Source organism: Lithobates pipiens, unplaced genomic scaffold (assembly GCF_037356315.1).
Source record: "Lithobates pipiens isolate NorthernLeopardFrog02 unplaced genomic scaffold, aLitPip1_a1.2 Scaffold_35, whole genome shotgun sequence".
NCBI classification, from domain to species: Eukaryota; Metazoa; Chordata; class Amphibia; order Anura; family Ranidae; genus Lithobates; species Lithobates pipiens.
Genome location: NW_027507811.1, coordinates 23059008 through 23071463, shown reverse-complemented (window position 1 = coordinate 23071463; position 12456 = coordinate 23059008). Strand labels below are relative to the sequence as shown.

At 43.7% G+C, this 12456-nt stretch overlaps 1 protein-coding gene across 1 annotated transcript; it reads left to right on the top strand.

Moving 5' to 3' along the window:
- The first annotated feature begins 6277 nt into the window (after positions 1-6277).
- LOC143956343 (uncharacterized) lies at positions 6278-11708 on the top strand. Its single transcript, XM_077466559.1, has 5 exons — positions 6278-6373; positions 6491-6774; positions 7825-7977; positions 8102-8243; positions 10534-11708. Exons 3-5 carry the CDS (start codon positions 7843-7845, stop codon positions 11409-11411), a joined length of 1155 nt encoding a protein of 384 aa, XP_077322685.1. The 5' UTR covers positions 6278-6373; positions 6491-6774; positions 7825-7842; the 3' UTR covers positions 11412-11708.
- The last annotated feature ends 748 nt before the right edge of the window (positions 11709-12456 follow it).

Below are 12456 nucleotides of genomic sequence, written 5' to 3'. Positions count from 1 at the left end.
ACCCGCTGCTCCAATCCCCCTGCTGTCTGGGCCCCCCTGTGTGCTGGGGCCCCATGGTACCCTCTGTCTGCTGCCTTGGGGGTATTTAAGGCAGGAGGATTTGTGCTGGTAGGGGAAGAAGCTTTGTAATAGGAGGGGATGGGGATAATGGCACCCCAATCGCAAAATTTCATTTGGGTGACAGGCTTCTGTTTACGTGATTTTGCCACGATTTGTCGGGTGACATCGCTGCAAAATCGCACCGGGGTTGGGATTCCATGCCATGGGCCACTAAAGTGTTCGGGTTTGGCTTGAAGAAAAGGTGGCAACCCTACCCTGGGGTCTGAGCAAGTTTTGGGATTTCTTGAAGTATTCTCTCTCCCCGTGAGGTTTGAGCAGGCTGTGTGATTTTCTAAGGTAATCTCTCCAATGAGATCTGAGCAGGCATTGTGATTACCTGAGGTAATCTTTCGCCCTAAGGCCTGAGCAGGCTGTGTGAGTTCCTGAGGTAATTTGTTCTCTGAGGGCTGAGCAGGTTGTGTGATCTCCTGAGGTAATCTCTTCTCTGAGCTATAAGCCGTCCATGTGACATTCTGAGGTAATCTCTCCTCTGAGGTCTGAGCAGGTTGTGTGATCTCCTGAGGTAATCTCTTCTCTGAGCTCTAAGCCGTCCATGTGACATTCTGAGGTAATCTCTCCTCTGAGGTCTGAGCAGGTTGTGTGATCTCCTGAGGTAATCTCTTCTCTGAGCTATAAGCCGTCCATGTGACATTCTGAGGTAATCTCTCCTCTGAGGTCTGAGCAGGTTGTGTGATCTCCTGAGGTAATCTCTTCTCTGAGCTATAAGTCGTCCATGTGACATTCTGAGGTAATCTCTCCTCTGAGGTCTGAGCAGGTTGTGTGATCTCCTGAGGTAATCTCTCCTCTGAGGTCTGAGCAGGTTGTGTGATCTCCTGAGGTAATTTCTCCTCTGAGGTCTGAGCAGGTTGTGTGATCTCCTGAGGTAATCTCTCCTCTGAGGTCTGAGAAGGCTGTGTGATCTCCTGAGGTAATCTCTCCTCTGAGGTCTAAGCCGTCCATGTGACATTCTGAGGTAATTTCTCCCCCTGAGGTCTGAGCAGACTGTGTGATCTTCTGAGGTAATCTCTCCACTGAGGTCTGAGCAGGCTGTGTGATCTTCTGAGGTAATCTCTCCTCTGAGGTCTGAGAAGGCTGTGTGATCTTCTGAGGTAATCTCTCCTCTGAGGTCTGAGCAGGCTGTGTGATCTTCTGAGGTAATCTCTCCTCTGAGGTCTGAGAAGGCTGTGTGATCTTCTGAGGTAATCTCTCCTCTGAGGTCTGAGCAGGCTGTGTGATCTTCTGAGGTAATCTCTCCTCTGAGGTCTGAGCAGGCTGTGTGATCTTCTGAGGTAATCTCTCCTCTGAGGTCTGAGCAGGCTGTGTGATCTTCTGAGGTAATCTCTCCTCTGAGGTCTGAGCAGGCTGTGTGATCTTCTGAGGTAATCTCTCCTCTGAGGTCTGAGCAGGCTGTGTGATCTTCTGAGGTTAATCTCTTCCTCCTGGAGATTGCAGAATGAACAGTACACAGATCGTTGGTGGCAGACAGTGGCAGCCCATCCAGGGTGCCGCCCCTTCCCTCCAGCCCCCCTCCCCTTATATGGAGTGAATAGTTTCATGAATCTATCCACAGCTGCCACAGCCACCCACTATTCATGGGTCTGGCCCCTTTTGGGTCATTGCGCATATGAATTACAGCGGCCAGGTTTTTTTTTTTTTTTTTAAGAACCTGATTAGAGCCAGAGGCTCTAATAGGCTTCAAAATAGGGTGGGCTCGGGACACAGAGAATTGCGTCCGGAGCCCATCCATGTGTGTTTTAACAGCGAATGAAAAACGCTGATCCCTCTCCTGGCCAATCGGGAAGCAGGTATGAAACCTGTTTACCGATTGGCCAAAATATCAGGCGCTCTTATTGGACTCCTAGTGCCAGGAGGAGCAGAGAGGAGACACTGCGGAAGCTGGTCCAGGAGAGGACACCAGAGCAGCTTTTCCCCAGTCCACCAAGCTGGAAGGGGGCCACATCTGACCGCTGATCTCACATCCAGAGTAAGGACAGTGGGTGGTGGTGGGGGGGGGTGTTAGTGCCGCACAGTGCGGAGGAGGGGTAGGTGTCAGTTGTGCTAGTGCTGCTCCTCAGGCGGCCTGGGGGGGGGGGGGGGGTGCTTGTTTGCCGATCCACCGGGGCCAAACACAGATAAGGGGAAAATCTTCCTTAGCTCAGCAACAGTAGGCAGAGGAGAGGAGCAGTATATGGCTCAAAATGACCTAAAATAGATGAATAGCAGAATGAAGAAATATATATAGAGAAGATAATTGTATAATAATGTTAAAAATATATGGGAAGACGGTGTCATGTCACACACAGGTTTATGGGGATATGGATCTGTTGCTTTAACCACTTAAGGACCGAGCCTCTTTGGTGTTTACAAGTTAAAAACTGATTTGGTGTTTACAAGTTAAAAACATTTTTTTTTCTAGAAAATTACTTAGAACCCCAAACATTATATATATTTTTTTTCTAACAACCTAGAGAATAAAATGCCGGTCGTTGCAATACTTTCGGTCACACCGTATTTGTGCAGCGGTCTAACAAGCTCGCATTTTTATTTTTTGGAAACAAATCACTTTTTTGAATTAAAATATAAGACAACAGTAAAGTTAGCCCAATTTTTTTTTATATTGTGAAAGATAATATTACGCCGAGTAAATTGATACCCAACATGTCCCGTTTCAAGGTTGCGCCCCGCTCATGGAATGGCGAAAAACATTTACCCTTAAAAATCTCCATAGGTAACATTTAAAAAATTCTGCAGGTTGCATGTTTTGAGTTACAGGGGAGGTCTAGAGCTAGAATTATTTCTCTCGCTTTACCAATCACGGCGATACCTCACATGTGTGGTTTGAACACCGTTTTCTTATATGGGCGCTGCTCACCTATACCTTTGCTTCTGTGCACAAGCTTGTCGGGACGGGGCGCTTTTAAAAAAAATAAAATAAAATGGATCACTTTTATTCCTATTACAAGGAATGTAAACATCCCTTGTAATAGAAAAAAGCATGACAGGTCCTCTTAAATTTGAGATCTGTCGTCAAAAAGACCTCACATCTCATATTTACACTAAGATGTCATTCTAAAAAAATAAAAATAAAAAAAAGTCTCTTTAAGAGCATTGGGCGGAAGTGACGTTTTGACGTCGCTTCCGCCCTGCACAGTGATATGGAGAAGGGTGAGGGCCATCTTCCCCTCAATTGTCTCCATACCTAGCAAGGAGACAGACACGATCACCTCCGCCGCTGCAGACAACTCCGGTAAGCGGTGGGGGGGCTCTCCTGCTGCCGATAAAAGTGATCTTGTGTCGTATCCGCCGCAGAGACCACTTTTATCTGAAAGAGGACCGCCCGCTCTTGAAGAGGGTACCAGGGTTATGGTAGCTACCTGCGGCCAGGGGCGGACTGGCCATTCAGCCACTCGGGCACTGCCCGAGGGCCCTGGGCCACTAGGGGGCCCCATCAGGGTTGCCAGCCTCAGTAAAAACCATGGACAGTAGGTAAAAATCCTCTCCAGTACCTTCTCAGCCAATAGAAACATGTCTGTGTATACTATATGTACATGTATGTGTGTACTGTGTGATTGTATACTGTGTGTGTGTGTGTGTGTGTTTTTGTATACTGTGTGGCCCCATAATCTCCTATTGCCCGGGGGCCCCATGAGTTGTCAGTCCGCCCCTGCCTGCGGCCATAACAACGTAAGTGGTTAAAAAGATCAAATTATTGTTTTTCATATATCTTTTCATTAACTTATTGATTCAGTTTTAATTACTTTGTAATATTTGTTTTTAATATAATATGCACAACATCAAGGGAGAAGGTGGCAGAAGAGAGAAGAAATTAAATGGAGTATAACATAGGATGCAGTTTTTTTTTTTTTTATCCATACATTTTTTATTTTATCAAAAGAGAACATAACAATTAAGATTGTTGCAAATGGTACATATCATTGCAATTAAAAAAACATTGTAAAGGCATATAAAATAATCACAACTAGGTGGCGATCTAACTTATTGTGAGTGGATTGCACAGACAGGAAGTGATGTAAGGCGTAGACAGGAAGTAATGTAAGGCGTAGACAGGAAGTAATGTAAGGCATAGACAGGAAGTGATGTAGATGTATAAACAGGAAGTTGCGGGTTAAAGGTTAGTGGGGAGGAAGTACAGAGGAGACCTTGCTGGAACTGGCATCAGGTGTGGAGGTAATAAGATATTTTATATTTACATTCAGTAACCCCCCACATGTCTGTCCTCTTCCTCCATATTCTCTATAAGAAATTCGGACGAACGATCATTTGTTGTTTCATAGCAAATCAGAATGAAGGAAGGAAATAGTGTATGAAAATTCTCATAAAGCAAAGGCTTTTTTTTTTGTTGTTTATTGTTTCTGATAATGTGCGGTCTTTCTTTTCTGATTTTTCTCATATGAAAATGGTACACATTAAAATAAAATAGTTTGTTCTATTGGGAATTTTGGAGTTTGTCCTTTCGGAAAGACACAATCGGCTGTACACACCATCAGAAAACCGTACAATCGTTCCTCGGATGAAAATATTCGCCCCAAATTTCTTATAGTGTGTACAAGCCTTAAGTAAGAGGCAATCTCTTTATAGAAGATCTATCATTGTCATTTTTTACGGTTCTGTTCCCAATTGGAGCCATGTTTCTAAATGCTTTCTAACCATAGTTATGAGGTTTGACTTACCCCCTCCCCCTCCAGCTGTGGCCAATCTGACAACAGCCTTGAAGGAGACGGCTGATTCATAGGTGTGTCTTGTCTGTTCTGTGAACACTTTCCTGAAACAAGCAACGGCAAATGGAACGCAGAGCCTGACAAGCCCCCCTCCCCCTGCATTCCTCTTGCAGGTGCTTGTTTTAGAAAAGTGCTCACAGCTGAACGCGGTGTCCCCAGTGGAAGACTTCCCTGTATTCCTGCTCCAGTAACAATGCAACTTTTACTATTTTCTCTCACTTTGGTGTCCGTTTATGAAGCAGTGATCAGTGGAGATCCAGAGGATCGCCGCTGATCACAGCCCATAAACAGTTTATAAACCAGAGATAATCGGGGGAGAAGTGTTTGAACTTGTTCTCCCGCCGATTATCTCCACACACTGAGAATCCTCATAGAATGACACAGTAACGGCCAGTTTATGAAGCTGTGATCTCAGCGATTCACTGGTGATCTGTGTCAGAATTCACACTCCCCGATTCACCAGCTCAGAGGTGGAGAACCGGGGAGTGAAGAGAGAATGTGGGGGGATCTGAGGAGGAAAGAGGAAGATGATTAACTTCCTTATGCCTCGTTCAGACCCCCCAACACTGTAACCATGTCCCCCTGTCATAGTTATGTGTGTGTATATATATATATATATATATATATATATATATATATATATATATATATAAATATAATGTGTGTGTGTATATACATGTATATATAATGTCTGTGTGTGTATACATGTATATATTATGTAGGGGGACGCTTTATTTTACTAACATTAATCACACCGTGTGTCAGTGTATTGAGCTGTGATAATTTATCACTGCTTAATAAATTGACATCTCTGTGTATCGGTGAATTTCTAGTACTGTAATCTCGTAAAGTCTCACGAGATTCCAGTATTAGGGGCCGTTCTCCAGTGTTAGAAGCGTTTGTAGATCGCTTCACTTCTCCAAGGGTGAAGCGATCTACTCTGCTTCATAAAGTGGCACACAGAGGAGAAAGATCTCCTCTGTGAATGCCAGAGAATGAAGCAGTGAATAGGTTTCACTGCTTCATAAAAGGACACCTCTAAGTACTGGCTACAATGGTCTGATAGGGGTGATGGTCCTTTTCTACTGTATCCAAAACTAAAACACTTGGATCTAAACAAAATGAATAGATTGGAAGGATTCTGGATAGCTTGTTGTGACTGTAACTTTCTCTCTTTACACAAAATTGTAGACAAACTAATAGATGATCCATTAACACCCAGCATCCATGTTCACAGGACATCACCCATCACAGCGCCTCCACCTCACTGCCCGACAACAGAGGTAACCAGAGCCAAGAAGATCATTGATCTGCTGACAGGAGAGGTGAGCGGTGTCGGGAATTCTGGGACATTATCCAGTAACAGACAAGGGATGTGTCTGGATGGTGACTGTATCATTGTGTGTGTCAGGTTCCTATAAGGTGTCAGGATGTCACTGTCTATTTCTCCATGGAGGAGTGGGAGTATTTAGAAGGACACAAGGATCTCTACAAGGACGTCATGATGGACAATCAGCCGCCCCTCACATCACCGGGTAAGAGGAGACTTTATTGTAAAGGAGAGAGCAGTACGGAGGGTCCACCTAGATCCCCCATCGTCTGATAAACACATAGAGATAATGTATTCAGTCAGTGTGTGTTGTTTCCTACAGATGGATCCAGTAATGGGAACCCACCAGAGAGATGTCCCAGTCCTCTGTGTTGCCGGGATTCCACATAGGAAGATCACTCCATCTCATGTAACGTTAAAGAAGAGATAAAAAAGGAGGATGATGAGGTTGATGTGATTGAGGAGCTTTCAAAAGGACAAAGAGATCCCTCCAAGGATGTCAAGAGGGAGCCATTCGGTGACACAAACCCACCAGAGAGATGTCCTCGTCATCTGTATTCCTGGGATTCCAAAGAGAATAACCACTCCATTTATCACCATAATCAGGTAAATGAAAAGGATTAGAAGGATATACTTGGTCTTTGTTCCTCCTCTTCCCCCTGTGCTCCATGTAGAGAGCAGATACTTGTTCATTATTATACCCATTGCCCCCTGAATATGTCTCTAGGCCAGGAACAGGGTTGTTCTGCAGTCTGGTAAAGGAAGTGGAGGGTTCTATAAAATATATTGATTGAAAATAGTCTTTTACTGTCAGCAAAAAGCATATCATTCTTTTGATGGCTATGAGAGAAGGATTGTGTGTGTGTGTATATATGTATATATGTATATATATATATATATATATATATATATATATATATATATATGTTGTCACCAATGCAGGTTGATGTGCTCCAGGATGTGTGTCTTACAGTTTTCTCCAGGACTGGCAAATCCTGTTGGGTCATGGAGGCTTTGTAGAGTATTGGGTGAGATGAAGCCTCCAACCTGGGTCCATGTTTTAATGGTGACCAACACTTGCTGATTGTGCAGTTGTGCACAGGCCTTATGATATGGAAGCTGGCTGAGGGTCAGGGCTCCACCCTCCCAAGGAGATCATTGTGCTGCCAGTGAACAGAAGTTACACGAAGATGTTGGTTATGTGTGTCTGTCTGCACTGGTCAGGCTGACACCTGGAGCTAGAGTTGATGCCAGAGTAGCATGTGAACACTGTAGTATTCTGGAATGAGTGTTCTAATTGGCTAAGATCCAATGTATGACACTAGCTAAAAAAAAACATTTTAGCGCTAGACCCAGGGGAAATCTTCCATCACACATCTTTCTAGAATGCCCATCAAGGGTGCAGCCCTCCTTGTTTATATTGCAAAAAAATAAAAACCCCAGTGGTGATCAAATACCCCCAAAAGAAAGCACTATTTGTGTGTAAGAAAAAAAGAAAAGAAAAATTATATAAATTTGGGTACAGCGTTGCACGAGCACGCAGTTGCCAGTTAAAGTAGCGCAATGCTGAATAGCAAAACATGGCCTGTTTATGAAGGGGGTAAAACCTTCCGGGGCTCAAGTGGTCAATTGTTTCCTATCACCTTTGGGGTTTAGGGTGAAGAACTGAAAGACATGAAAGTTGAGGGTAAAGAGGAAGAAGAAGAGACGTTGGTGAGTGGAGATCAGCAGTCTATGGAGAAGGACGGTCCCCTCTTGTATTCCCGGGATTCCATACAAGAATATCACAGCTATACACACCATGATCAGGTAGGTGGGACTGAGCAATAGAACTCAAATTATATTAAACTATGAGGTGACATTCTTCTATGTAATCTCTTGTTATTTGCAGTAATGTTTCCAGATGTTACATTTTATCATCTTTGGGGTTTAGAGTGAAGAACTGAAAGACGTCAAAGCTGAGATTAAAGAGGAAGAAGAAGAGATGTTGGTGAGTGGAGATCAGCAGTCTATGGAGGAGGGAGAGATTATTACGGAAAGTAAACAGGAGGAATCTTCTCTACATATAGACACAAGTAAGTAATAAACTTCATATTTTCATTTTTACTTTTTGAATTTTTTTGTACATGTGTTAAATGTACATTTTAGGCCTAAATATTAGTTAAAACCCCCCAACATATATTTGAATATAGTAATGGTAGTTGAAAAATTTTATATCACGTGGTATTAGCGTAAATGTTTCTCAAATATTTTCATGGAAAATACACTAAAATAATTTTAGTGCACACAAATCCAATATAATACCCAAAGGGTCAAGACTTAAAATCAGGTTTTTGTTTCCGTGGTGATGCATTTCCGGCACCTCTAGCGCTGAATGTACTGTATGTAATGGCAAGGGGTGTGCTGGAGAGTCTGTCGATGTTGACTGCTGTGGCATCTATTCTAGTGGGAGATCTGTTGTTGCTGGGGGGTCATTTACTCCTGGGAGGGGTGTGTGGTTGAGGGATGGGTCAACTGTTGATGGCTCCTTGAGGTTTCTATAAAAAGGTGGAGGTGGAGATACTGTACACCATATGAAAGGTCCATCTCCATTCCTCAATATAACGTCATGTTCCCAACAAATGAGGAGGAGATACTGTACACCATATGAAAGGTCCATCTCCATTCCTCAATATAACGTCATGTTCCCAACAAATGAGGTGGAGATACTGTACACCATATGAAAGGTCCATCTCCATTCCTCAATATAACGTCATGTTCCCAACAAATGAGGAGGAGATACTGTACACCATATGAAAGGTCCATCTCCATTCCTCAATATAACGTCATGTTCCCACCAAATGAGGAGGAGATACTGTACATCATATGAACGGTCCATTTCCATTCCTCAATATAATGTCATGTACCCAACAAATGAGGAGGAGATACTGTACACCATATGAAAGGTCCATCTCCATTCCTCAATATAACATCATGTTCCCAACAAATGAGGTGGAGATACTGTACACCATATGAAAGGTCCATCTCCATTCCTCAATATAACGTCATGTTCCCAACAAATGAGGTGGAGATACTGTACACCATATGAAAGGTCCATCTCCATTCCTCAATATAACGTCATGTTCCCAACAAATGAGGAGGAGATACTGTACACCATATGAAAGGTCCATCTCCATTCCTCAATATAACGTCATGTTCCCACCAAATGAGGAGGAGATACTGTACACCATATGAATGTTCCACCTCAATTCCTCAATATAACGTCATGTTCCCAACAAATAAGGAGATACTGTACACCATATGAAAGGTCTATCTCCTTTCCTCAATATAATGTCATGTTCCCAACAAATGAGGAGGAGATACTGTACACCATATGAAAGGTCCATCTCCATTCCTCAATATAATGTCATGTTCCCAACAAATGAGGAGGAGATACTGTACAGTGAAACCTCGGATTGTGAGTAACGCGGTTAAGTAGCGTTTCACAATACAAGCATTTTTATTTATTTTTTTAAATTCTGATTCAGTTTGCGAGTGTTGTCTCGCAAAACGAGCAGAATTTAAGCCACAGCCGCGTGCAGTACCGCATTTGGCCAGAGGTGGGGGGGGGGTTGCCAGAGCCGATCGAAAATATTCCGTTTCCGAGGCACTCCAGCGCCCCCCCCCCACACCTCTGGCCACATGCGGTATTGCATGCCAAGAAGTCAATGCGGAACAACTTTTTTTCGTTTCCATTGACTTCTATGGGGAGACTCGCTTTGATATGCGAGTGCTTTGGATTACGAGCATTCTCCAGGAACGGATTATGCTCGTATTTCAAGGTTCCACTGTACATCATATGAAAGGTCCATCTCCAGTCCTCAATATGATGTCATGTTCCCAACAAATGAGGAGAAGATACTGTACACCATATGAAAGGTCCATGTCCATTGACCCTTTATCTGTTTTGTACTAATATTTTTGTGTTTAAGCCCCTTTCAGACAAGCAATTCGATCAGGTCCACCTGTCGGTTTATTGAGGCGGACCTGATTGGATGGTCCATGCATGTCTATGGACAGGCGGATGTAAACGGATTTTGGATTGGAAGGTAGTCCGGTTACACCCGGCCGCCCATAGAGCAGACAGGGCTGAAACTGAAAACTGAACGGACACCGATGTGTCATCTGCCCGCTCTGCTCCGCTCAGAAGGAGATCTGTCGGTGGATTCCCTTCTGATCGGAACGGAATCCACCGCATCTGAAAGGGCCCTTACAGTTGTACCCAATTCCACACCAGAGTTCTGTGAAACTGTTGGCTGTTCGAACAACATACATGATTTCTTAATTACTGACACCTTCAACGTTTATTTAATTGCTTTTGAACAGATGGACGCCATGTCAGGAATACCTCGGAGGGATGTCCTATATCATCTGCAGAGTGGAACTCAAGAGATGACGGAATAAGACTGACTTCACCAGAAGTAAATCCCAATGCACAAAATATCCCCAGACCTCACCATTCGCCTACATCAATGGATGTCTCTAATCTTGAGGGATCTTCTGATCAATCACAAACTATTCCTTTAGACGTCCAGCTTAGTTCTCACAGTGCAGAAACATCTACAGATCCATCTAATCCCGGGGAGTCCTCTTTGACCCATGAAATGGTTCAAGCTAATGATTTTTCAGTCTCATGTTTGGGGTGTGGGGAATCTTTCAAAACAAGATCTAAACTTGTTGTACATCTCAGGTCTCACACCAGCGTGACCTTTTCATGTTCAGAGTGCGGGAAATCTTTCTCTGAGGAAAGAGAACTTCTTATACACCGGAAAACTCACAAAAGTGAGACTCATCCATCTTCAGAGTGCGGGAAATGTTTCCCTGAGGAAAAAAGACTTCTATTGCACACGTCTGATTGTCCTTATTTGTGCTCAGAGTGTGGGGAATGTTTCACTCAGCAAGGGAGCCTTATTGCACACCAAACAGGGCACAATACCGAGTTGCCTCTCTCTTGTTCAGAGTGCGGGAAGGGTTTTACCAGGAAATCCAAACTACTTGCTCATCAGAGAAGCCACACTGGTGAGCGTCCCTTTTTCTGTTCGTTTTGCGGGAAAAGTTTTACATGGAAAGAAAACCTTGTTAGACACCAGAGAAAGTACATGGTCAAGCCTCATTTTTCATGTTCAGAGTGCGGGAAATGTTTCTTTGAGAAAAAAAAACTTCTAGACCACCGGAAATCGCACATGGGTTATCGTCCTTATTAATGCTCAGAGTGCGAGAAATGTTTTCCTAATAAAAGCAAACTTCTATCACATGGAACAGCGCACACTGGCGAGCATCCATTTTCGTGCTCAGAGTGTGGGAAATGTTTTGCTCTGAAAGGGAGCCTTACTAGACACCAAATAAGGCACAAAATCTAGTTGCCTTCCTCTTGTTTAGAGTGTGGAAAATGTTTTACACGCAAAGATTATTTTATTAGACATAAATGTAAAGACGCTTGCTGATACTGTTTAATAAACATAGGGTGGCAATAAACTGGTGGTTTTGTTCAAGTCACAGAATGAGAAAAAATTATTTGCAGACTTGTATATCTATACAAAAGTGTCATTGGTGTGCTGAGTCACCTGCTGATTACTTTCACTATATTACCAAAAGTATTGGGACACCTGCCTTTACGCACACATGAACTTTAATGGCATCCCAGCCTTAGTCTGTAGGGTTCAATATTGAGATGGCCCGCCCTTTGCAGCTATAACAGCTTCAACTCTTCTGGGAAGGCCGTCCACAAGGTTTAGGAGTGTGTCTATGGGAATGTTTGACCATTCTTCCAGAAGCATATTTGTGAGGTCAGGCACTGATGTTGGACGAGAATGCCTCCACTCTAATTCATCCCAAAGGTGTTCTATCAGGTTGAGGTCAGGACTTGTGAAGGCCAGTCAAGTTCCTCCACCCCACACGCACTCATTTATGTCTTTATGGACCTTGGGTTGTGCACTGGTGCGCAGTCCTGTTGGAACAGCTATCCTCAAACTGTTCCCACAAATTCAGGGGTATGAAGTTGTCCAAAATGTCTTGGTATGCTGATGCCTTAACTGGAACTAAGGGGCTAAGCCCAACCGCTGAAAAACAACCCCACACCATAATCCCCCCCCCTCCACCAAATGACTTGGACCAGTGCACAAAGCAAGGTCCATAAAGACATGGATGAGTGAGCTTGGGGTGGAGGAACTTGACTGGCCTGTACATAGTCCTGACCTCAACCCTGACCTTTGGGATGGATTACAGTGGAGACCTTGGGCCTTCTCATCC